The 26,283-nt window shown below is 41.3% G+C and overlaps 4 protein-coding genes across 6 annotated transcripts in view; 2 read left to right on the top strand and 2 right to left on the bottom strand.

The window, feature by feature from the left end:
- Positions 1-3,902, bottom strand: part of esyt2b (extended synaptotagmin-like protein 2b) — a 38,835-nt gene extending 34,933 nt beyond the window's left edge. For all 3 annotated transcript variants that reach the window (XM_085362870.1, XM_085362868.1, XM_085362869.1), the window contains exon 1: positions 3,243-3,902. In XM_085362870.1, the coding sequence (XP_085218996.1) occupies positions 3,243-3,644 (402 nt within the window). In that variant the 5' untranslated portion in view covers positions 3,645-3,902. The remainder of the gene's footprint in view (positions 1-3,242) is intronic.
- A 664-nt stretch (positions 3,903-4,566) lies between these two features.
- On the top strand, positions 4,567-15,954 carry dync2i1 (dynein 2 intermediate chain 1). The gene is made up of 23 exons (XM_085362282.1): positions 4,567-4,581; positions 4,808-4,861; positions 4,963-5,623; positions 5,700-5,767; positions 5,864-6,130; positions 6,238-6,303; positions 7,113-7,166; positions 7,411-7,642; positions 7,781-7,883; positions 8,037-8,166; positions 8,261-8,372; positions 8,455-8,549; positions 8,634-8,763; positions 8,939-9,111; positions 10,423-10,585; positions 11,792-11,905; positions 12,674-12,735; positions 13,233-13,284; positions 13,390-13,450; positions 13,878-13,983; positions 14,087-14,218; positions 15,352-15,575; positions 15,670-15,954. The coding sequence occupies exons 1-23, from the start codon at positions 4,567-4,569 to the stop codon at positions 15,842-15,844; spliced, it is 3,249 nt and encodes a 1,082-aa protein (XP_085218408.1). The 3' UTR covers positions 15,845-15,954.
- Positions 15,955-18,230: 2,276 nt separating this feature from the next.
- Positions 18,231-22,359, top strand: wdr97 (WD repeat domain 97; the record flags this gene model as incomplete). Its single annotated transcript, XM_085362194.1, is given in 22 exon segments — positions 18,231-18,327; positions 18,430-18,545; positions 18,548-18,665; positions 18,668-18,744; positions 18,747-18,924; positions 18,927-19,023; positions 19,145-19,252; positions 19,345-19,383; positions 19,385-19,488; positions 19,560-19,631; positions 19,634-19,811; positions 19,884-19,970; positions 20,082-20,214; positions 20,528-20,680; positions 20,763-20,933; positions 21,008-21,209; positions 21,281-21,347; positions 21,349-21,387; positions 21,462-21,627; positions 21,809-21,981; positions 22,061-22,119; positions 22,211-22,359. Coding segments are annotated over 22 exon segments (2,583 nt in total), but the record flags the coding sequence as incomplete, so codon positions are not given.
- Positions 22,090-25,900, bottom strand: LOC146625547 (leucine-rich repeat-containing protein 14). Its single transcript, XM_085362281.1, has 3 exons — positions 25,475-25,900; positions 24,550-25,398; positions 22,090-24,238 (listed from the first exon to the last, which is right to left on the bottom strand). Exons 1-3 carry the CDS (start codon positions 25,750-25,752, stop codon positions 23,671-23,673), a joined length of 1,695 nt encoding a protein of 564 aa, XP_085218407.1. The 5' UTR covers positions 25,753-25,900; the 3' UTR covers positions 22,090-23,670.
- Between the last annotated feature and the right edge of the window lie 383 nt (positions 25,901-26,283).

Genomic DNA, 26,283 nt, shown 5'->3' with positions numbered 1-26,283 from the left:
TTCCTGTGATGGAAAACTATTTTGTGCAACTTTTTTGTATTTGCAGTTTTGAGGGATAAGCTTCTTAAATTTCTCTAACTAGAAATATATGTTAAAAAAAACAAAACGATTTTCAATTTTTTTGTAGTTTATTGCACTTTTTTGCAATTTATGTAATTACTATGCACTTAATGCATACATATTATTAAAATTTGGGCTATAATGGTTGTATTGATGTATAGCAACTTGAAATGCTCCCAAAAATGGCACTACAGCATGTAAAAATATAATATAAGCTCTGGCGGACTTGGTTCTATGGTAGGTCTTAAAGGGTTAAGGTCTCATATAATGCAGACAATCTGAGCCCTCTGAACGACACCTCCACACACCTAAGGTCCATCTCAGTTTGTACAGCACATATTGCTCTTTCACTGCTGCTATGTAAGATCAGAGAAAACAAAATGTACAAATAAACTGTGACCACAGGGTTCAAGGAAAACACGACTATATCTACTGCAGCTGTAGTACAGTTCTGTGCCTGTAATATTCACTGGCCAACTTCAACAATGCAATAAATATGTTTGCATTTTCTAATTTACAGCTTATATTCCCTTCATATAAACTGTACGGGTGATAACTTTTCTTTAATAACTCCCTCATTTGTTGAAAACACACACTAATTATTTCAACTTGTGGGTCTTAATATAGTTTAAATACGCTCTGCTACTAAACAACATCATGAAAAACACATGATATACTGGAATTGTTATAAAAAACCCTCAATTTTAAAAGGATAATTTGATTTAAAAAGGCATAAGCAATGCATTCAAGGTCAGTGATGTAAACCGGTGGCAGTTCAGAGCTACGTTACTTTCTCTAACAAGCTAAAGTATTCTAAGCATGAAATAAATGCCACAGCGTGCTGCTTTTGTTGTTTTCCACTGCAAGAGAAACAAGGCAGGCGATAATAGTCTTCACGGTATTCCTGCTGACAAAAAGAGGTGCAGAACATGCTTGTGGAAATCAACAACTTTCAAAATCCCGAGATCTGTGTTCTTTGCACTCCTGATGCATTAAGTCCATTTAAAAGAACAAACCAAAGCACCGTGTCACCCATTTTCTCCCATAAGTAGCCTGATAGCAAGTCAAAATTGCTTTGAGAAATCCAGCTGGGCAGCAAGCCATCTTCTCCGACACTGAACCAAGGTGACTATCTGCCAGTTCAATCAGCTCAGCAGTGCACACGTGTTCAGTGTTTTCAAATTAAATCTGATTCCGTGGCTCAGACAGATAGAGACACATCGCATGTCAGCAGGTGCGCGCAAGCTAGGAATAATGGCCATTGTTTACAACAATGAGAATGAAACTACCTTGGAGAAAAAAGCAAGGACTATATAATGGCAGTTGATGCTAATCTCTATAAAGAAGTAGAAGAAGACAGGGCGATCTATTTGTTGACCTCTAACAGCTGATGCTCTTGCTTTTTTATCTTCATCTTGATATAAAGTTTTGATTCATGTCTGGTATGTTTTCCTCATTATGCTCTATTACAAAATGAAATAGCTGAACAGATACATCAACGCAATGACATCACCACCCTGAATGGCGGTCTACGTGTGAAAAGATTTTTTCATTATTCCTAAAAACTAAGACAGAGCATTCAATGTTGTTTATATCAGATATTAATGACTAATGCCAATAATAATGAGCTCTACATGAAGGCTAAAATATTCAGCTCCAGGTGCCATAACGGTCCATCTTTTATGTACAGTCCTCGGGCCTCACCAAATATGAATGCATTTACCTTTCATTTTATAACCATTTTCTTCATCTAGCAAAATGCTTTTTAAACAAGAAGAGCCATTTTCACCTGAATGCTCAAGGTTTTTCATTCGAAGTCTGTGCCGCTCAGACTGTAAAATTTAGCCAAGAGCTATGTGCAAAACTGTTGTGACGCTTCCACCGACACTTTTAGTGTCAGTAGCTGCCACACCAGCTGACTACTGAGTCACTCTGGACAAATGCAGGTCAGGACATAAACTAAACTGGAGAAACTGGAACTGGCAGAAGTGCATTTTAGCAATTGTTTTGGGGTGTGGACGCACAAAAAACCCAACAGTGTGAAAGAAATGTCATCTTTATATGTGTAGTGGGGAGAAATCTGCAGCAGCCAAGATTTAAGAGCTATAACTGGAAACAGCTGAAGCCAATTAATAATTTCTCTTTCCTTTAAGTGGGATGCTTTCCCTCGATCCCATCTAATTCCTCCGCCCCCCTTTAATGGCATCAATGCATCCTCAGCCGTGTGTCAGCAGAATAGGCTTTTAACTTTTAGCGAGGCTGTGCCGCAAACTTCCTCTGAGTCGGATACAGAAAGTCTCCGTTTTGAAGACCTACAAGTTATTCAGTCATTTCATTTAAAGTTTATTTGAGTTTCATTTTTTTGCTGAGAGAATACGGCTCAAATTCACTCAAAACTAATTACATGAATGGTCTGGACCACCCAGACTCTCTGGGGTCCTATAGGAGGGTTCAGTAAAGCAAATTTCTCTTCCCCTTTTGAGTTTTATGGAAGATACAAAGTTTACTCACATATATGATCTTTTACAGTCACATTATTTCTCTCAAGTGACCCCAACCTTTAATGTTGAGACTTTCTAACCCTAAAAGCACTAGTCGTGAGAAAATCCATGTGTGAAAAAAATTAGCCCTCTTCCAAAGCCTGGAATTAACCTGTGAATTTTTTTTCTAAATATAAATTATAACTGTGGAATTATCCACTTTTCATTTGAATTTAGACTGATTAAGTGGGACCCAAAGTATAGCTTCTTACTGGTTTATAAACTGGTTTGCCAAATTAAACCCTAAATTGTTAAACCCAAGGATGGACCTCTGCTCTGTCTTAACATTTTGCCAAGATAACGTGCTGCAGAAATAGACTGACTTACTACAAGTGACATAGCCAGTCTGAATCCCAAAATAACAGAGACCCCGTGGGCATGTTTCCTTCCCAGCGTGGTGTCTCGTTTACCATTGTACCCTGCTGTATTTAGACTGGGGCTCTGGTCTAATGTCACTGCTGCGGAGACAGCTGCCCCATCACAGCTTTACAGCTCAACTCTGCTCTGCTGATCCTGTCAGCTGATTGTGTTTTCTTGGAAGCTCAAAAATATTGTTCACAACAATACTACACGCCCTATTCAGAGAAGTGGCTCAGTTGGGATAAACAGCTCCGTCCTGCTCTGATTCAAATTGTGCCTTACCCATGGTGGTAAATCAGAGGTGGTGAGAGCACATTTGGCACTTTGCTCCTCTTGCTCAAAGAAAGCTATTGCTCGGCTCAGTCGGCTTTGCTTTCCTCCTGTGTTCCTCCTCCACCAGAAAAAGATCACAAGTCCAATAAGCAGCCAGCTGAAACTGAACTCAAAATAACCAAGTGCGTAAATGGGGAAAATGAGCACAAATGTCTTAGCAAAGTGGACCCAGGTCTGGGTCAGCTCGCTGGTGGATGACGCTGGGGTATCGTCGGGTATGGTCGTCTCTGAGGGATGGGGAAAGTTGGGTTGAGGTGGACTCGGCGCAGTGTGCCCGTTCTCTTTGGGTAGAGCTGGGCTAGCATTTTGTGAATGGCTTCCTCGTACATCTGTCATGCTGTCTCTTGACATGTCTCTGTGGCCTCCTCAGGAGAGTGTCCTTAAAATCTGAAAATGCGGAGTGTCACAGCTCCCATGTGCCAGCGGACCAAAGCAGTCTTCATACGGGGATCCTGCTCTCACGTTGGTTCACCTGCACACCAGCCCATCGCCCCGGGAGGAACCGCTGTCGTTCACCGTCTTAGTTTCCACTCTGAAGAGCAGCTCGCGAAGACATTCCGCTGATTAAATCGGTCTGCTTGAGATAGTCCAGTCCACAGCTCTACTTACTCTGCCCACACAGGGTGGGTATGACCATTTCCAAAAACGCACAGGCATCCAGTTGTGTGCGATCCCAGCGGCGTCTCTAGCGCTATGTATAAAGCTAAGACATCGCCATCTGGTGTTTACTAGAGGCAACTACATTGTTATCACTTAGAAAGCGTCAAAGTCCAGTGAAACAGATATTCTTAAAAGTAAATGTTTAAATAGCATCCTGCATTGGCTATATTTGAAAAAGAAATATTGCATTTAATAGTGCCTCGCTAGCTTGTTAGTACAGTATTACCCTTAAACCCGAAATGATGAGCACTGATAAATCGCTACTCAGTCTTTATTGATAGAAATATGAACTCACATACAACTAGACATAACAGGGCGAAACAACTAACGGTTATAATCGTTTAAAGCCCAAAACTTAAGATATTTCGCTAAAACAAAAATGTATGGACAGTATCTTCAGCCGCTGCCATGGCAACTGGCTGTTGATTTCAGCGATTTCTCTGCTGCGGATTGATACGGCTGTTGTCAAGCCGAGGTGACGCGTTCTCCTTGGATTCGGCAAACTGCGCCTGCGCGCTGGGTCTTAACCATCATGGCGGTGTCTCTACAAAAATAAGAGCTAATATTCGGTGATTGAAGACAACCAAGAAAAAAAACAAGCGCCGATGAGAACATGTACACAGATAAGGTACGTGCTTCAGCTCTGACTTTACCGTGTGTGAGCCAAAACTGAGAAGCGTTTATTTTTAGTAGAAAAAGTCGTGTTCGCTATGAATGTTGTCAAACGTTATCTCAAAGAGTGAATATATCCCGCTGACTTACATGGGTCTGGTTCGATATCATACAAGTTATATAAAATGGTGTCTTTCAATTAAAATGTCATCAAATGAACCTTAAGAAACGTGTTTGTTTAGAAAATAACAAAGGAAGACACATGGAGACCTGCAGACCTGAGGAGACACATCAGGGTAAGTTGCAGAATTTTCTGATTCAAGCTCGATTTGTAGCAATTAAATGCAACGGTAGATGATTTAATCGTATTTTTATTGGTTGTATTTATTTATTCTAGGAGGAAGAACGCGGTGGTGACGATGCCAGGAGGCGCGATGGCTATGATAGAAGGTACCGTGGTGGGGAATCCGCTGAGAGACGCCATAGGGACCAAGAAAAGGAGTCTAGACGCGAAAAGGAGAGGCTCAGGGAAAGAGAGAGCACAGGGAGAGAGAGAAGAGATGAAGGGAGAAGAGACAGAAGGAAAGAGGGCTCACAAGATAGGAGAGCTGAGAGAGGAAATGAAAGGGAGAAGACAAGGGAAAGGGAGAGATTTGTAGATGTAAGGAAGTATGGTGATGACTACAGAGAAAATAAGGAGACGAGAAGAGACTTAGAGGAAAAACAGGACAGGGAGAGGGATAAGGAAAGACACAGAGATAAGGAGAAAGAGAGGATAAGGGACAGAGATAGACACAGGGAGGAAGACCGTAGTAAAAGAAGGGATGACGTAAATAAGGAAAGAAAAAGAGAGGAGCAGGACAGAGAGCTTAGGAATGATGGGGAGAGAAGAAGACACAAGGAAAGCAGGGAAGGAAGAGGAGCGCAGATAGAACAGCACCACAGGGAGGAGAAAGATCAGCATTGGGAGAGACACCAAAATGAATATGAAGATACAAGGAATGCCAAGGAAGAGAGACAAAGAGACATGAAGCATTTGGAACAGAAAGAGGACAGAGGTAAACATACAGGAGTGTGCCTATTTAGAGTAGCATGTCCATGAGATGTTTAATGTTTGAATGTCTTTGATTTCAGAGTATAAAGAAGAACATAGAAAACGTAAAGAGGAGAGAGAACGGAGGCACAGAGAGAGAGGACATCATGTAAGCTTCCACAGTAATATTAATGTTCACGTATTTGAATTTTTAAGGAATGGCTTTGATTACATACATTCTTACTGGGATTTTCCTGCTATTTAGGAGGAGAAACAGAAGCACGATAGTGAATACAGAGAGCATCGAGGGGAAGAGATCAGACATCATCGTGCTGACAGAGAGTTGGCTGAGAGGGACAAACCCAAAGACAGAAGGTACAAAGAGGGAGAAGACCCAGAAAACAAACACAGGGAGAGAAGGCACAAACATGAAGCTGACGTGGAAAGGAAACACAAAGAGAGAAAGCACAGGGAGGAAGACGATCACAGAGACAAGAGATCATCATCTGGCAAGAGTCATGAGAGGAATGTGGTTAGTTTGCGTGTAAATTTCCCTCATAGCTCTCACAACGCTGATCCAATACTATGGATTATCTGATTGTAAACCCTTTCCTTGCATTATATCCTTTCACAATATAGGAAGTTGACTTGGTTTCTGAGCAGTGGATACCTGCTGTGAAACATGAAGCAGACACAGAGGAGCCTGTAAGATGCTCAGTTTGGTTATAGCCTTCAAAGGCAACAAATGCACTCTTGCATGTCTTTAAACTTCTTTTTTTTTTTAGCATGGGGGTGTGTTTCTACTTATTCCATTTATTTCATAAGTCACTGAGCCTAAGGAATATTGTGTCTTGGCACCCTTTGTGGAGGGCCTTTCTGTGCTTGCATGAGAACAAACCAGGTTTAAGCTCAGTCTGCAGCTGGTTTGTCTGTAATGCTCACAGTGAGCATTAGAGAGAAGCAGACACAGGGACCTGTTTCCCACTATGTTGCATCATTTCTCCTAATAAGCATAAAATATACTAAGCAGAATTTCCCATTTGTAGCTATGTAACACAGACACATAGATATCACTCTATTTTTTCTTCATACGTGTGTTTTCATTTCTGTTGTTAAATTGTTGACCTGTATTGTATGCCCACACACAGGGTAGCTATTTGGACTCCTGAAACACTTTCTGTGATGCTGGTTTTATATCCAGTACTGACCTTTTGCCAGACAACGTGATCAGTTGTGAAATGTGTCACTATCCCTCTTATCACATGTTTCCCGCTCCCAGCCTTTTTCAAACATGTTGCTGACATCAAATTCAAAACGAATCTGCATTTTTTTTGATTGGGCTTAACTTTGAATGTTTTCTAACCGAACTACCTTTAATTACATTAACGATTTGGAAATTATTAGTATTGCATTCAAGTGTTTGGGAAATTGGAGTTAAAGCAACACGAGTCTGTGCACAAATAATCAAAGTTTCTTAAACGATTTTCCCACTTTATGCTTTCTGATCACTTCAGCAAGTTGTCGATGATGAAGATTTGGCTGATCAGGATTATGAAGATGATTTTGAGGTAATTACAGAGGCTGCTCTTACAAAATATGCCAGTTTTGATTTTAATTTCAGTGTTGTTTACACATTTCTTTTTGTGTTACTTTGGCATGCTCTAATCGATTTACATTGTAAGAAAATGGTGAGTGGTCGCTTCACGTTTCTTCTTTTAGGATCTAGTTTTTGTTCATCGTGGTTATTTTTCTTGTTTCAAATAAAAACGCGTTGCATGTGCTCAGTGATGAATGGGAATGCTCTATTTAAAGGACTATGAAGAGGATTTTGAGGAACTGAATGAGAGCACTAATGAAGATGAGGACGAGAAGGAGCCATTGCATCCACAGTCGGGTGAAGCAAAGGAGGAGCTTTCAGCACAGCGGAGAAAGGAGATTGAAGCTATTCGGAGAGCCATGGATGAAGAGAATGAGAGAATTGGAACAACAAAGTCCAGACAAAGTACAAGCAAAGAAGAGGAGGAGAGGCCTAAATGGTCCAGAGGTATATTCTTACCAACAATAAATGTTTTAAGCGTGCTTCTTTCTTTGTGTATAACTGAAAGGCACACTCCTGTTAAATCCAGGGTGTTTTGTGCAGGATTATCCTGGATTTAAAGCATCATTACTGCCCTGTTTACAGACACTGAAAAGATCCAGAGCAGAGCCTCCCAACGCGGAAAGTTTATCGACTTTGTAGCTGCAAAGCAACGCGAAGTCAGCAAGAAAGTTGCCAGTAAGCAAAAGTACGTTTATTTGCAGAAAACATATTATATTAAATGGACACTTGTGGTCACTTAAGTAATACTTTTCACATAAGCATAAAGCAACCTCAGGCAACCTGACAGTGTGTTTATTATTTAATTAAACCTTGAATGTATATTTGTTGCTGACAACAGGAAGAGAAGTACAGAGCTGCTTCGTTTAATCGATCTGGATTTTTCCATGACTTTCTCCCTTTTGGATCTGCCGCCGGTCAATGAGTATGACATGTACATCAGAAACTTTGGAAATGCAAACACTAAACAGGTTAGCGATTATTTCTGTTGTCTACTTCTTAATCCAAATTATAAAGAGAAACTGCATATGTATTTATAACACGTGAGATCGTCTTCTCTTCTAGGCTTACGTTCAGTGTAATGAGGATAACACAGATCGAGACATCCAGACAGAGGAAATAGAGATGTCTGAGAAGTGGACGCAGCATCCTCCGGAGCGCAGTGGAGCATGTGGGGGTAATAAAACAATAAGCTTCTGATAAGTTAAGTGTGTAGGCTATATGGTGAGTTTATTAATAGAATTTCCCTGCACTGACAGATCCAAACCTCTCTAAGGAAGCACGAGACAAACAAAGAAGTGAAATGAACTATGATTCACAGCGTCTGGCATCATTTCTTCGCTCAGCCTCACAGGTCTTTAAACTATTTCTTAGAAGTGTATGCATGAAGAACTTTTTGTCTTGTTGTTAGTTCTCACTGCTGTCATTCCAAATCAAGGTCATGGTTGTCCTGCTGGAAGAGGATCAAGCTGAGAGAAAATCCCTGGAGAAACTGAGCACTCAGTCAGACACGTTGTCTTTCAGCGATGGAAGTTTACAGCTCATCACTGAGTTGCCTTTTCTTTATGGTACAAAGTCCAACCAGAGAAACTCATTTTGTTTGTTTTTTTGACTTGTATCTTGCTCTATTCTCATTGCTAGTTTGTTAGTTGTTACTTGTCCTCTGTGGCAGCAGTAGCAGCCTCTCAAAAACTCAGACAGTTCTTCCTATTAGATGTTCATGTTTTGTCTTGTCAATTGCAGATCGCCAGATTAGCATGCTGCACTTTTCTCAGGTCCAAAAGCATACCATGCTGTCAGTTCACATGCCCACGACTAAACCCAACGCCAAGCATCTTGACAGCTGTACCATCATCTGCATCTGGAACATCTGGGAGCCATCCAGGCCTCAGAAGATCCTTGTTTATGAGTCTGAGGTGACATTTACAACTTCTAGTATTCAGTTTTATACAATTTCTAGAGTTTGGTATCAGCCGATTATTAGCCAATTGCAAAGTGGATATTTAAAAAGTAATATCAGACATGAGAGAAACACCATTCAGCCATGTAAGGAGTTTTGATATTGTTTGTACACTAAAGGGCACTCTTCAACTTCCCTGTTGGCTGCACATTTGTCACAAACAATAACCACCAGTCAGGCAGAGCACGAATGAGTAGCAAAATAAATACACATGACAAATATCAGTGAAACTTACGGAAGCTTGTTTCTGCCAATGAATAAAACAATTTTTGCCAGCCGAAAGAAAAAATTTGGGGGTTTTCATCTCAAGATTTCCCCTTATTAACTCAAACCTCTGAAAAAAATAATGTACAATTGAGAAAATAACCTGAAATTTTAAATTAAAAAAAAATTCAGTGGCAGAAAAACAATGGTTCATGTTTTATGTCTCTGAAAGAAAGGAAAAAATATCATATTATATATGGGAATATCAGATTTGGAATCAACAAATCGGTATCAGTCTTAAAAATCCTGTGTCAGTCAGGCTCTATTTATTTACTCTCCAGAGCATTATTGTTTATCATGAATAAAAATTAAGCTGTGTTAAACTGTAGCTTTTTTCTGCATCACTTAATCAGAGGAGCCTAATCAGTCTTGAAATTCAGTGAGAAGCATCAGTGCTTTGTTTGCCCTCCAGAAATCAGCAATCAAATCAGGCTTGTCTTACATGTTGGTCACATCAGAAGGGTAATTGCTTGTTGTAATTGTTCCTCCTTCTTGGGTGACCCACATACGGACAGCAGTCCCGTTACCTTCGTCCCACTACGTTCAAAAGTTAACACTGCATGACCTTTACTTTTCTAATAGATGTGAGGAAACCTAACCTATAACTCTCTTTTGTCTGCACGTTGTCCCACAAAAACATCTGTCTCACATTAACTTCAAATTTGGTTAAACTTCCTCAGCATGTACAATCTTGTTGTAAATGATCAAACACAAACCCCATAGTTGTTTAACATGATACTTTTTCATTAGAAAAATCTGTAAAGCCTCCATCAAACATTATTTGCAATATTATGAAAAGACCGTAAGGATGGAAAATAAACATTTGATTTGTCCTTACGTGTCTAAATGGCGATATTTACTTCAGCTCTAATGAGGAATGTGAATCTGTCCTTCTAAGTGCAGCTGATGTTATTTGTGGACTTGGCATATCGCTTCTTAGTGAAACCAAAGCCACTGAACCTCTAACATCTACACTAATCCCCTGTCGTTTTCTTTGTTCCAGATCCAGTGTTGCTGTTTCAGCCCTGGAAAGGTCACGCTGGTGTTTGCAGGCACATCAGTCGGCTCTGTGGTGCTGTGGGACCTTAGGGAGCATTCTAGTAACCACTATAGCTTAAAGATGGGGGAGGAAGAGTGGACATTCAGGCAGCCTACCTTCTCCACTGGTATGTCAGCAGGGAATTAAATTCCAGCTGTGCCAAATAGGGCTGCCACAAGCATTATTTTGATAGTCGACTAATCAGATCATGTATCCATTAGATGTACAACGTACAGCTTATTGCACCAGCAGCATCTGCTCTTATATAACTATCATTAGCTTACAGCTTTTAGTGTTTAAGGTAGGTGCTAACTAAAAATAAAGACAAAATGATAGTTTATTAAATTTAAATGAAATTTGCAGATTGTTTCGGTGAAGTTTAATAAACTCCTTGCTATCTAAAATATAACAGGACACCGGAGTATTTTCTCCAGCATCTCACACTTCTGATAATCAGCTGTCTGCTTGATGTTTATTCAGCTGTGTAAAAACTATAACTTTAATCTCAGCCAAACCGATTTACTCAGGAACAAATAAATACTGAAAAAAGACAAACAATAACATTTTTAAGTTATCTAAGTGACTTATATATGTTTAACCTGAGTAGTGAAAGACGGCGGTGGGTTTGAAAACGATTTGCTGGGAGTCCGGTGTTCTCACGGGCTCCAGTGAGCCTTGCCCCCGGCTAGCTATCGAGCTAGTGGGTAACAGACGTCTCCGAAAACGTCGGAGCGCTTTTGAAAATATGTGGTGTCTTGATAAACTGAGCAGATATTTGAGGTTTACACAGCTACATTCTCGCTTGAAAATATGTTAAACGTTTATTTTGTGACCCAGAAAGAATAATAAGAGTAATATTAAAACTAACTAGCTGCCGCCATTGTTGGAAACTGAGCTGGGCTGCGCTATAAATTCTGGGACAGAGCTACTTCTTCTTCGGGGTTTAATCCTACTACTTATTCCTGTGTCTTTTGGGATCTTACAAAGCTTCAAACAACGCGTCGACTATTAAATTAGTCGTCGACGAATTTGATAGTCGACGTAATCGTGGCAGCCCTAGTGCCAAATATATAAAAAAGCATTTTTATTTCTTTCCTCTTACACCTAACATTTGTTTCCAGACTGTTATTCATCTTTTTATTTTAAGAATATAAATCCCTTTGAACTTACACAGTGACACAAATTTCACTCTTTGCACCCGACCTAAGGAAAAATGAATGTCAGCACTCCCCTGCCCTCTCTCACATAAACTTGAGAGGCTGATTGTTTTTTGCTTTGGTTTTTGAACTCGAGTTTTGCAGCTATCTTCTTATTTGTCACCTTTTCAACACAGATGCAGTGTTGGCCGCCTCAGGCCATTTGTCATCTGTGACCTCTGTAGAAGTTGTCCCCTCTGCACTAGCAGGGGAGCTGAGGGCAGACGTTCCACTGTTGGCATCCGAGGAAGGTATGAAATGATTAACCAGAGGTGTGAATGTTGCTATATGTTTTCTGCCATTCATGTTTCTTCATATTTTGCCAGGAAAATGGGAAATAGTTGCAGCGATTAGCACAATTCTAATGAGCTTAAAAGTCAATATTCATATGAATATTCACTCAGAGACAAGGCATACCCCAGCCATGTATCCATGTTTCTCTTCCTTAAGAATGGCTTCTTGATAGCAGCTTTGCTTAGACCATTTCTAATGAAGCTACAGCAATCACCTTATTGATCACTTTGTTGGTGGAAAAATACTATTTTATACCTGTCAAACTGTGTTATCTTTAGAATTTTTCATAGATTCGGCTAGAGAAATGGGGACACTATGTGTTTTTCTGACAGGCAGCTACTAACAAAGTAACTAATTAACAATTAAAAATGGTTCTTTGCTAAGTTGTCTGTTATGTGTAGACACAAGGCCAGTTGATCCATTGAGTTCGGAGCCTTTTTATGCTTCTGTGATTCATAGGTCAGTGCTAAGTGGCTAAGCAAGCAAAAGAAAAATCCTCTGAAAAGGGTCAGTACTGGGACAAGTACTGGACTGAAAATGAGTGAGAAAGCAGCCATTAACCAAAGAAAAGCTGTCCTTCAGAAAAACCTGGAGCTTATTGCACTTTAAAAACATTACAACAAAGTGTGGCTCCTTGGAAGCAAGACATACAGAAATGGAGAGTGTCCTGAGACTTTTGCACAGTACTGTTTATTTAATTAAATGATGTTCTTTTCCAATTGTAGAGTCATCAGGACTGTCATTCCAGCTGGCTTCTTTGGATGAAAGTGGAGTTTTAAATTTTTGGGTAGGTTGAGCAACTAAGTAGATTGTACATATTTTACATGTATGTTTTTTTTTTCTTTACAAGGAGCAGGAGTTGGGAGTGGATTTTATTAGAGAGGTCATGGAGAGAGATACATGAATTGGAAAGTTTGGAAAGCCCACTGAGGATTACTGATGTTATTTTAGATTCATTGTGACTTGCATTCCTCCAGGATATAAAATATGTCCATAAGTATTCATTGTTCCAACGATTCTACATCTGTTTTATACTCTTAAAAGAGTCACTGCAGGGCAGATGGGTGGTACAATGACCAAAAGAAAACGTGCTAAACTAAGTGTAATTAATGAGATTTTTGTGGGGAAAATAGTTTTTGTTGTTTCTATTGTTTCTTATCTTCAGTTCACTAAAATTCCTATCATTTTAACTCAGTGGTAGGGGGATCGGTTTCTGAAGTTTGGGGACAGCTGCACCGTAAAAATGTGAATTGCCTGTCATGATTTCTCCCATGTGTCCTGTAGGTGGTGGTAGAGCTCCCAAAAGGCAACGAGGCAGGCTCTCCAACAGATCTGGGTAACGCAGTCACAGTATTTCTTTGAGTGGGCTCACCTTTCTCACACATGTGGCATTGCTTTCAGCCCCGCTTCTTTCTTTTTTTTCCCCTCTCCCCTCTTGCAGGCCTCCGGCCTGGCGGCAAAGTGAAGTTGCTTCACAGCTCGTCCGTCCTCGCTGCTGAGAGGTGAGATTGATAAATGGCTCATGACGATCATCTGTCACTGGCAGCCGCAGGGCTTAAAATACACCGCAGAGTCTTGGCCCAGTGGAACACAGCTGTTATGTTGTTGCCACTCAATCCTGTTTGTTACATGCTGCATGCTCTTGATTTTGTCACCTCAACATTTGATGGAAACATACCTGCGCTCTTATACATGTGTTACGCAGAGAGGTGTGGTGAGGAAAACCTCAGACATCACTCTGTCTTAACTGAAGTATTTACTTTATTGTCTCTTTCCAATCTCTTGCACATACAGACAGCAACTTCCCCATATGGCCCACCAATGTGATGCAGTGTTGTCTTCCAGTTTGTTCCGTTGTTGTTTGTTTGGGAGTAATCTAACTTCTGACCTGTTGTTTTATTTTTCCTCCCTCTATGCCTCTTTTCAAAGTCTCAGGGGGTCACCGCGAGATGTAGTTAAAACAGGGCCGCTGCACACGCTGCTTTTAAAATTCCTTCCAACAGACTCCAATCATTTCTTTATTGGCACCAACATGGTGAGCTTAATTCATGTAATTTCAAATGAATCCTCTCAAATATTAAAAAAAAAATTATACTCCTGTAATTTAGTGAAAGTGTACTAATGTGACTTGTGTGTAGGGGCTGGTCCACCATGGAACGAGTCACGGTTTGAAAGCACCCCCCAAATTTTACAGGTTTCAGGAGGTTGAAGTGCAGCCTGTCGATGTCACCTCAATCCACTTTTCTCCCTTCAGACCACACTTGTTCTTGGTGAGAGTCATGCTTATTTACATCACATCTATTTTGGGAAATATGCAGACCGCTTAGATTAGCTTAGATAAAATGAGTAGGGACAAGAAATGTACCTGCAGCTCTTAAGCTCAAAAATGAACACATCCTGTTATTGTAGTGTCTTTACGTTACAATATAAAGCACCTTGAAGCTACTCTGGTTGTGATTTAGTGCTATATATACTAGGGCTGTTCGATATAACGATATATATGGGATGACGATATAAAAACGTCTATCGTTTCATTTTACACTATCGTTTGTTTCGTGGTGTCACAAAATAAACTGTTTACGGCAATATTTTTTTCATCGTTTTGATGGTCACTGTAGTGGCGATATTAATTTCTTAAAGTTCTCTCTTTCTCTTATATTTTATATAACCACACTACAGACGGACAGGCGCCTGTTTTTATGCGTTGTGGTTAGCAACAACGACGGTAACAGCATCGCGTGTCTGCTTGTTTATGTTCCACATAAACCTTTCACAATAAAGCTCAAGATCCTGTTGAGACTTTTCAAAATAAACTGAATCACGTGAAAGAGCAGATTATTTACGGATGAGAAGTAAAAAAAGAGCCGCCAGGTGCTAAAAAAAATAAACCTTAGACTCAAACGTTAGAACAGGCTTTCCCCCGCCGCACGCCGTGTAATAAATACTCACGAAGAAAACGGCGGCCGTTACAACTTATGCCTAAAAACGTATAGTTTCATCATGCATCGGTTAAAACACTCGACTCCAGCTACATGACGCAGCAGGAAACACTTCCCGCAAGTCGAGCTGCCTGAGATTCACAGAATTTACAGAAAATGTTACATTTTTGTGATTTATATCGTTATTGGACGATAGAATTCTTATATCGGGATATGAGATTTTGGTCATATTGCACAGCCCTAATATATACATAAAACTGACTAGAACTGTAAATTCAGTTTGTATAAAGAAAAAAAGGTGGGTGAGTAACTGAATATGTTGAGTGACTAGTTTTTATAGAGAAAAGAAAAGTTTGGAGTTTCAAAGGAATGGCATGCAAAGACTCAAGAAACAAAACCATGGAGATTTATACCACTGTAGCCTCGAAAGGGTATATTTCAAATATTCGCTGTCCTTGTTTCAGGTGGGTTGTGGCAATGGCAGCATCAGGCTGCATGCAGTCAGCCATGAGCAGCCTGTGGCACAGTGGAAGAACAGTACAGCTGGCGAACCGGTGGTCTCCCTGCAGTGGGCCCAGACCAGAGCGACGGTCTTCTGCGTACTCGATGCTGCATGTAACCTCCACATATGGGACCTGTTGAAAGATGACACACAGCCTGTGGTCACTGAGAGAATGAGTGCTGACAGGTAATGTCACACACACGCAAGTGATAATTAAGCAAATTAGTTTATATTTGTCTTATATGGTTTTTTTTTTTTTCTTCATTTTTTCCATTGTCAGGGTGACAGACATGGCTTTGTTTGGACAATCTGGAAAACAAAACACATATTCAGGAGTAGCACTGGCACATGAGTCAGGGAAAATCGAAATGCAGTATTTCAAAAGAAGTTTAACTGTGTCCAGCACTGCAGAAGAGGAGAAGCTGTTGGAGAGAATGACGACTGAAGCCTTTTGAAATGTGCTGTTCGTGAGAGCAAATACATCATTTCATAACCCTGTTTTCTGTTGCAGTTACTTTCTATAATAGAAGTCCTATTTTTTTGTTTTGTTTTATTTGAGCCAATGTCACCACGCACTGAAACAAAATTAACATAGTTGTGAGAAGGATGTAATTAAATACCAAGGATCTTCCACATTCATTACCATAAATATAGTATATAAAACATATGCACATTTGCTGGTGTAAATATTTGTACTTTTTGTTTACATGGAATATTTCTATGATGTTTCGTTTTATATAATAAACTATATATAGCTGTGCTTGTTTTGTTGAATGGTTTGGTGAATTTTTCCCATGGAGAGTGAAGTGCTTAAACTCCTGCAAACACAAACAAAACCAACAAATAATTTCAGTTTGATTGTATTTTATCTTAAAAAAATTAAAATTGGCTAAGAAGCAAAATTTAGAAGAATTAATAATAAAAGTTTCTTTTGCTTTTGAAAGGGTCCCAGAGGAAATGTAAAAAAAAAAAAATCACAATATTTTGATTTGGTTGTAAATTTTCTGTTGAAAATATTATTTCTAAAATATCAACTTAAAAGTAGTAAAAATGATCATAGCTAAGTCTAAAAACTGCTGCTGCGATCAATAAAATTAGAAGTCACCAAGTCCTGATGGGAGACACCACACAGTGTTTGAGAACAACAGGGTTAAGGTTGTCTGGGACAAACAGCTTCCGGTTAATCAGCATGATATAGTGGCATCATAGACTGAAGGTCAGTTGGATCCGATTTCTAAGGTAAAGTTCAGCGTGGTTGCAGTGGTAATAGAAACATTAGTGGCTGTAACCCCCAAACTGGAAAAGTGACTCCCACAAATTCCAGGCACAACATCAGAGGTCTTTTTCTCGAAGTGTGCAGTCTAGGAACAGCTAAGATACTGCACAGGACCTCTAAAAAAACACACCACAGAGCACCACACTTTCTACGCTACTTATTTAATTATACGTTAGGATTTTAACAATATTGGCAGCTATGCTCTGCAAATACCAGACTTTTTAATTAGTAAATATCTGTATAAGCAGTATTAGTCTGGCTCTACAAGTGAAAGCAGCGTATGTTTTGACATCTTTTCGGACTGCATGCTTTAGGGGTCGCTATAGTGCATCATCTGCCTCTTTCTCACCCTACCCTCAGCCTCCCCGTCTGTCACACCAGCCCCTCTGCATGTCCTCCTTCACTACATCCACAAATCTTCTCTGCAGTCTTCCTCTTTTCTACAATCTCCTCCATATTCAAGATTCTTTGCCCAGTATGTCTGCTATCCCTAGTCTGCAGATGTCCAAACCATCTCACCCTTGCCTTTCTGACTTTGTCTCCAAACTGCTGGCCTGTTCTAAAGTTGTATGAGTGGAAAACAGTCTTGTGTAGAAGAAGATCGTGATGGAGTGCCCAAGAGCAACAAACACAAGTACTGTGCTCTTTCCCAACCTGAGGCTGCTGTCCCAAAGGTCTGGCACTCTGATGTAAGTAAATAGAGACAACAAACCTTTAAACACCTGTCAACATAATGTAGTCCCTTGCAACAGTAACTCAAATTAAGTCATTTTTATGTATATAGTTCTAACTCATAACAAGATGCTTTACACTGTGAGTTAAAGATCCTACAATGTTAGAAGGGAAAAAATCCAACAACAACAAAACTGAACATTTTGATGTGAGCAAAGATGAAATTTCGTGAACACCTGTGTTATTTTGCAGTAGATTGCTGAGGTGTGCTTAATAAAATAGCCCAAGGAGAGTAAGAGGTAGGAGACTGATATCTTTCAAACTTTCATGATGAATTTGTCCATGTGGCGGGGCGTGGCCTGCGGTGCCGTGCAGAGGAGGCGGACGCACCTGCACGGCATCCGCAATCATGCCCCGTCGAATTAAATATTGTACTGGGTCCTGTGGTTGGGTTGTTGTTGTGATAATGTTGAGCGGGCAGCGGGAGAGCTGCAGCTCTGTGAGCATTATGAACATTGTGAACAGCAACCGTGTGAGTCAATAAAGTATGCTGCAAAGCATGGATTTGCACCCGGGTCTGCCGTGGTCGTTTACAGTCCACTCCCCACCTGATGCGACAGATGACTGCCCCTTCCTGAGGCTGGTTCTGCTAGAGGTTTGTGCCTAGTAAAACAGTTTCTCCTTCCCACCGTAACCAAAGTGCTTGCTTCAAAAGGGGTCATCTGATTGTTGGGGTTTTCTCTGTTTCATTGTAGGATCTTTACCCTACAATATAAATCCCCATGATGCAACTGTTGTTGTGATTTGGTGCTATATAAATTCAACTAAAATGAACGGAATTGAATTTTTGAACATAAATATTGACAAATTATGTTTTACAGTGATGTCACTGCATTCAGCTGGACTGTTTGATGATTGCTCTCCGTGACCTGTCCATCAAGGTATGGATTTTAAACTGGTGGCCACATAGGACCCTTTTAGGCCATAAAGGTATATTATGACTGAACTGCTCCATATATCTACTTCTGCCTGTCTCTGATTGGTTATCACCTTAATTTTCTTACATTTCTTGTCTGTTGTTTTTGTCTTTACATGTGGTAAAGTCCTTGTTTTACCGCTCTGGATTAAGGATGCTAATGTCTTCCTCAGTGGATGGTACCATCTGCCGCTGGGATCTGGATAAGTGTAATGAAACTGACTGCATCCATATAGATCAGATCAGAAAAGCCCTCTATTGTGAATAGCAAGTACTAGAAAAGAAGACACCTTCATCTCTTTTTCAAAGCAGGGGCTGCACTTCTGGACCATCAGAAGACTGTACACCATCCACTCAGAGGTGATGAAGGCTCCCCATTGAGACAAATTAAAGTCCCGTCAGTTGCTGCTCCTTACCCTATGCAAGTCCTTCTGCATCAAGGGGGGACAGAAATATCACTCTGGTGGCTGCAGAAACTGGAGCAGTGTTGACCTCTTTCAAGGCAAGGAACAGGATTTTGTGTGATGACTACTGCCTGCACGAAGAGATTCTGTTGGCCTTGACTGAGGCAGTCACGGTGCTTCAAGCCAACACACTAAGTAATCAAATCACTTGATGGAGGAATGGAAAGGCCAGGGACCCTCGAAGGACATTGAAAGCTTGATAGAAAATGATGATGCAGGTACTCTGACAATCCCTGGCCCAGCTTGGCAATATACAGCTATGTGGTAGACAAATATGTGTAATATATCTATATCACTAAAGCACTTCTGGATGGATGCAAACTGCATTTCGTTGCCCTGTACCCGTGCATGTGCAATGACAATAAAGTTGAATTCTATTCTATTCTAAAGAGAGAGCTTTAGAGCAGTGGAGGTTACAGGAGACGAGGGGTTGCAGTCTCAGAGACGAGGCAGCACTCAATAACCCAAAGAACAAGTGAGCATTGTCAGTACAAAGAAAATACTCGATGGTGCTATAGAAAACTCCGGGATTGCCAGAAATCGAATATATTTCTGTGTCTGAGACAGGTTTTTGATCTTTCTTGGTAAAAGGGGAGGCTGTGTGAATAATGAATAATGGAAAGGTGTTATGCCGGATGCCAGCATACAATGGTCAGAGAGTCACCACCGTGCAGGTGGATGTCGACAACAAGCAGCTACCTCCCCTCACAAGTATTTACAAATGCAATGCCTTTTTGAATAATTATCACTCATTACCTGATGACTGTATCCCAATCGCCAAGGTGAGGACTTGACATTGGTGGTCTGGAGGGTTAATCCCTACATCCAGAAGTGTCTCACTCGACAACTAAGCACTACAGCCAGCCTCTAGCCCACCTGGCAGCACTGAAGTCCCAACTGGCTGCAACCTTTCAAGAGCCCAATGACAGCTCCTACGGCTTAAAGCATGTCAGTCTGTTGACTCAAAGCCAAACAGATTTTAAGCCTGAAGAAGGAGATTCAGACCACTTAACAGGTCACAGTTTTTATTGCAAGTTAAATGCAGAGTTATGTTGTTGTTGTTGTTTCTGTATGTCTCTATGTGCATGTTTGCTTGTGTCTTGCAGGACTGTGCTTCCCCATCTGAAGGTGTTTGTTTCCAGCAGTCTGGATAAGAAGGGGCAAATGTGGGATGAAGAGAATCGCCTCCTCAGGTTGGTGATTATTACAGATGTGAGGAGCAGCCTTTCAGTCCGAGCCTTTGTGTGTATTTCAGACAGGTACGTCTATGTTCTTCAACCTCTTTGTGGGTGTTGCTCCTCCAGGACGCTCCAGCTGAATGCGGTGCCTGAACGCTTGGCGTACAGCGTGTTTGGAGGAGATGTGTTCCTGGGCATCAGAGAGGGCCTGTACGTGATGAGCTGTACAAAGTTCCTGCCACCCAACTACCAGCAAACAGTAAGACATTCACCTGGAGAGCTGGCTGTGTGGCTGTGGCTATAATGGAGTGTAATTTGGACTTTTTCATAGCTAACTAATAGTAAGACTCAGATATTTCATATTAAAGATAATGCAAAACAGTGGCCTTATTATCTGTGAGCATTGTTGGTGGAAACAGGACTTCTAGCAGAGATAAAGACGAGGAAGCCATCAGTGATGGACTGAGGGGAGACATGCAGCAAGAGGTGTGTGTAAATGATAGGACTTGAATGTCTAACAGTTGCATTTTATTTCAGATATCTCAGCTGTTTCCTTTTCACCTTTGTTTTAGTACATATTGGTGACTTTAAATAACAGCCTGGAAGCACTTCTGCAAGATGCAGTAAAGAGCAAAAAAGGGAAACTTCCAAGTACAGCGCAAACCAGGAAGGAAGCATTTCAGCGCTACATGAAACTAATATATGGCCTGCTACTGAATATTAAGGTTCTTTCCTCACTTATCTAGTACTGTAAAGCAAATGCAAAAGCTTACATTTACAGTCAGCAAACTTCAAGCTTTCCACTAGACCAAGATAGTTGCTCTAGTGGAGCAACCCAAACCTAGATCGACTCCATTTCGTGGTCAATTCAGGACCCCATAACCACCTCCACCACGGGAAGCCTCACCTGAACTGCCAACGTTCCTTAAAGAGTTCGTAGAGATGGAATGGTTTTGTGATTTGTACCCTGACAAAAAGGTAGTGCAACAAAAATGGACTGCCATGCACAGTAATAACATTTTTATACTGAGGTGTGCATGTGTGTGTCTGAGAGAATCCCAAGCACGCTGTTTCCAGAGAACTCCTTAGATCTGCTCAAATATCTGCAAATCTGCAGCATCTCATTCAAGATATTGATCCTCGCATCAACAAAGGCCCTGCACAGCCGGGACTCTTACAGAACAGACGAGCTATACCAAGGCCTCACTGACTGCGTGCACACATTTGTGAAGCCTCATATGGCACAGCAAGAACCAGACTTTGCAGTTTACAAGTAGAGGATTATTAGGTTGTGATTAATTTTATGTGTGTTTGAGTCAGCTGTGGAGCTGTGCTTACTGAGATCTTAAATCTGTTGATGCATCTGAAACCTGCAGGCTGTGAGCTGATAAATTCTTTTAACTCTTCTAGCCTATAAAGAACTAGGGGTTGGGTGAGTTTTCACTGCTAAAACAAGTAGTTTTTGTTTGTATAGCTAAAATCTTTTTTTTTCTGATTTTAACATAGGAAGACAGTAATGCGCGTGCTGACAGAACTGAACGTGGAGGTCTAGCAGTGGCTGTGGCCCAAGGTGGACACTTGGGACTCGGAGCTGGAGGAACAGTGTGACACCTGGAAGAGTCTCCACAGTAAAGCAGAATGATGGCTGGACTTGTGGTTCTCAACATACAAAGTAATTTATTGATTTGAAATGTTTCTGTCTTTGGTTAGAGCTGACATATTTTCAGTATTTCAGTGTGACAAAAGATCAGATCAGTTCTGAGGTCATTTACTGTGACCTCAATTGCTTTAATGTTTTTGACTGCTAGTGTAAGCGGTTAACTACATTCCCACTTTCATTTCCAAACCACCAGGAGCATAGCAGGTATCTCTACCTGAGCAGTAACACCAAGTGGACACCCCCGGCATGCAGTGTGGTTGAAGTGATCAATTATTTCTGCTGTGTGCAAAAGGACGAGCACAACAAACCCAGAAATGCCACACCTCCTGGTCACAAAAACACAGTGCTTTTGCCTATTTATCACAGGTATGTGAAATTAGTGCACATATTAGTTTCACTTCTTCACTGTAAGCTAAAACATTTCATTTCTGATATTTTATTTTAGTAGATTTCAACCAATTCTTCGCCTAGAAACATTCAGCATGTTCAGAATACAGAGAATGCCAGCGGAGTTGTTACTGAACTGTAACAAAAAATTCTCATTAAATGGGGTGATTTACATTCAGAAAATAACCGTCTAATGTTGATCGTCATTCAGGTTGAATTCTGCCTCCCGTGCGACACCGTCCCTTCCTCATGCAGTTCCCCAATTTCATCACTTTGCCGTTAGAAGAAGACTGGTGGAAGGTCTTGACTCAGTCCTATTTTATTCAAGAGCAGTCTTGGGTAGAGTACTACAGATGATGCCTTTCAATCTGTAACAGACTGTAACAACCCCATTAGGCTCAGTAACCCACCTTTGTTGTAAATCAATTTCCAACAGCCGAATAATATCCTTGGCTTCATAAGTGATTTATTCTGTGACTTTCAATGTATAAGTGCATCTGTGATGCACATAAAGCTGATTTGGCGCACTTATTTCTTAATGCTGGTGACTGAAAAGATTTGATTATAAATATTTTTAAACAAGCATTCAAGGAACACAGTAATGCGGCTTCGAACAGCAGAGACGCAAGACAGCATGACTTAGTGACTACAAAAGGTACAAACATGATGATATAACAGGATAGTAAGCAGTAACTATCCTGTAGTTTTGGTTGCACATACATCTGCTGATCAGACACTATGTGAATGAATTGTATACAAAAGTATTTTGCTGCATCCCAGCTGTAACCTGATTATTAAAACGCCAGTGATCACCAGTACGAATCCTGCACTGACTTATGCTGTACTAACACTTATAAAGTCAACAAGCAAATCAATTAAATTAGTGCAGCATGTTCTGACTGAATGACAGATTAGTGTCTGTCACTTTTCAGCAGAGATTATCACCTCATCCTGTACATTTATTTAGAACAACCAAAAGTCAAGAGGAGCGAAATTCATCTGAAGACCTGCACTTGTTGATCTGGTGGCTGAGAAATCTGGAAAACCATCAGCTAACCTGCTGACTTGAGCAGCAACATCCAATTTTCTGATGTAACCAGAAGATATGTGAGGAAAGACTTCCATTTCAGTCTGCTGGTCATCGTTTATGATTGTAGCTAAATGTTGGTTTTTTTTTTAATTAACAAAAAGTGTGCCGTTTGTTTGACAACAAATGGATTTCAAAAATACAGTCCCTCTTCTGCTGTCTACATGGACTCTTTACCTGCACTGAATCAAAGACTCGTCAAATGCCACTGATCAGAAAGCTACTAAAAATTTTGACCCTTGCCACAGAGTCAGCATTTTTATGTCCATATCTGTTTAGAGAAAGTGGCTGAGTGGCAACAATGCGATCCCTTCTCTCAAACCCAGACACTTAAAGATTACTGGGCCTTGGTGGATATCTGTATTTTACTGAGTAATGTCTTGCTACCTTCATTTGCCTGTTTTGGACTGTAAAAGCTTAAATGCATTACATTTACCATAAGACTAAGTGACAAGGAAAAGGCTATTTAAATTTTTTTTTTAAAAAGAATACCCAACCATTTCTCAGGTGACAGTTTGATTGTAAGGCTTCAGTACATTGCTATCGTTTGTCGATGAATGAGCTTAAGAAGCATCTCTGCTTTATGCCACCATGTCTTTATCATAATTCAGCAAGTCACAGGTCAGAAAGATGTCAGAGCGTCCATTGTCGATCAGAACCCCGTTGAGCTTGTTGCTGGTCAGGTTGATGTCTGAGGTTTCATCTAGAGGCCAGTCTAAGAGCTGAGCACTGGAGGGCAGGTCGGGAAGGCCTGGCTGGTAGTCCTCCAGGGGGTTGGGGTACAGTAGCTGTCGTAGGGAGGGCATTCTTACAGCCATCTTCACCAAGTCCATGAGACCAGCCATGGAGAGCGGGTTCAATGCCAGAGCCAAGCTCTTGAGGGCCCGGCAACCTCCTAGTGAGGGCAACAAGAGCCCCAGCAGGCCATCAGTCAGACCACAACCGCTTAAAGACAGGTGCTGCAGGCTGCCCGAAGCCTGGGAGAGGAGGCGGCGAATGGAAGGCAGAGTGTTTTCATCCAGACGGTTTTCGCTTAGATCCAGCTGCTGTAGCGTGGAAGTGTGATGACTGCAGGACAGATAGGCAAAGTCAGCTGGACTCAGGGACAAATAGGGGAGCTCCAAGATCTCCAGAGGCTGAGGCAGAGAGCTGTATCAACAGACAATAGAAGAAAACATTTAAATAATGTCACCTCATCAAACACTTTAGGTTTCATTGTTTGTGTTCTAGCTTTAACAGCATTATTTTAAAGATGTCTGCTCATTTTCTTTGAAATAGTGACTTATTACATAGGCAAAATGCTGATCTTGAACTGGTCAACTTAGTTAATCTGTTATAAGTTTAGTTTTTAAACTGTAACGAAATTTAGAAAAGAGCCAATGGCATTTTGAAAAATCCCTGACTTTGTGTTTGTCAGTGGGTTAAATGCAAAATAATGTAATGAGGTAAACAGGCCATACCTGAGCAACACACGGAGCTGACCAGGCAGGCGCAGTGCAGTGAGGCTGAGGTGTCGCAGTTCCTGCAGGCGTGCCAGACCCTGCGACAGCTCCCCCAGTGCCTCTGACTGGCTGGGATGGACTCTGCGAAAATCCAGGTTACAGTAGTGCAGGCGAAGGGATTTTAGTGCAGGAAATGTGGAGAGCAGAGGCAGCAGTTCAGCCAAGCCAGCCACCCCAAGGCTGCTGTAGCGTATGTCGACGCCCAGAAGTCCTCTGCGGGGGAGCAGATCTAGCAGAATACTGATACTTGGCACTGAAATCTCTTCCACACGCAGGTATCTGCACTGAAGCTTTAGAGGTCCAGATGTGCTCAGAGCTGAGTGAACACGCTCCCAAGAGCGGCCATTAACAAAAAGATCAGCTCTCACATGCACCACCACATCACGATCCATCTCTTTTTCTTCAGCGTCCCTCTCACTGCTCCCTAATACTGTCCTCTCTCTTTTCCTCTCAATCTCCATCCTCCTCCTGACTCCTTTACTTAGGTCTTCTTCACTCACAGACCCTGAAGATTCAGTCCTCTCACCAACATTGGTTGACTCATTACTGTTTAGTTCCCCATCTCTTTTCTTCTGTCCCCTCTCTCTTTTTAAATCCCTCTCCCTTTCCAGAGCTGAGATCCGTTTTCTCTCCTGGTCTCTTTCTTTCTTCTGTTCCCTTCGTGTCCTCTGTGGCCTTCTTGTCCTAACTCTGGCCTTAAGGACCATGGTGCAAAGAGCTACTGTCAGAGACCAGCCTCCCATCGGGTCCCCCATTCCTCCTTCATCTCCTTGCACTCCACAGAGGTCCAAGACTTCCAGTGCACACCTAGATGACAGTTGATATGTTACTCCCAGAAACAATGCTGATATTAGACATCGTGATTCAAACTACTACTACTCACCTGTGGTCTGTCAGTCCTCTAACCACACCAAGCAACATAGACTGAATACAGAGTCGATTTGGCGCAGTTTGTCCCGGTTTCCTCCGACCTCCGACCCGCAGTGTGAGCTCAGGCCACCGCTGCACCAGCTCTCCCACAGCCAGCGGTCTGCAGGTGGAGAAGGCGGCCTCCAGCAGTGCTCTGTACAGATCTTTGGGCATCCACCTCAGCCAGGAATGCGACGAGCTGTGGTCACGAACCACCTCCTTGGCACAAAGGCTCAACAAGGAAAGCACCATTTCAGCACAAAGCACCTTTAGGCTTCAAAGAAGTAAGAGATAACTGGTGCGAAGCAGACTTGCATCTTAGAGTCAACTAGCTTATTTAGCTCCAACGCTAGGATTAGCTTTATGACAGGAACTTGACGCCGTCTAATAAAGCCTCAAAAAAAGATTTTACAACATCACTTGACAGCTACCGTTACCCTTACTGATAGTAAAAACTTGCCGGGACGACTGAAAGCTCCCCGCAGCTGACAAACTGAACGCTGGGATGTAAGGTTAGCTAAAACTGCTGCTAACTGTTTACAATTACAGTTGAGCCTGACGCAGGCTTGTGACGTGGCACGCACAGGAGAAACGTCAGTGCTGTAGAGTTTTAAGTGATGACTGTAGACAGACCTTTATCAGCAGACTTACTACAGTGGCAAACTGCAAATAATATTGAATAAAAATAAGAGAACAGGCGAGGAGGTTAAAATTCATTTAAAAACAAAAAAGGTTACAACTCGATTAAAGTTCTAATTTTCTTGGGCAAAAATCTAAAAAAAA

Source organism: Diplotaxodon limnothrissa, linkage group LG9 (genome assembly GCF_057381915.1).
Source record: "Diplotaxodon limnothrissa isolate DT_005_m linkage group LG9, D_limnothrissa_male_GT1.1, whole genome shotgun sequence".
Lineage (NCBI taxonomy): Eukaryota > Metazoa > Chordata > Actinopteri > Cichliformes > Cichlidae > Diplotaxodon > Diplotaxodon limnothrissa.
The sequence above is the reverse complement of the archived record's forward strand: the minus strand, read 5'-3'. Positions and strand labels throughout refer to the sequence as shown.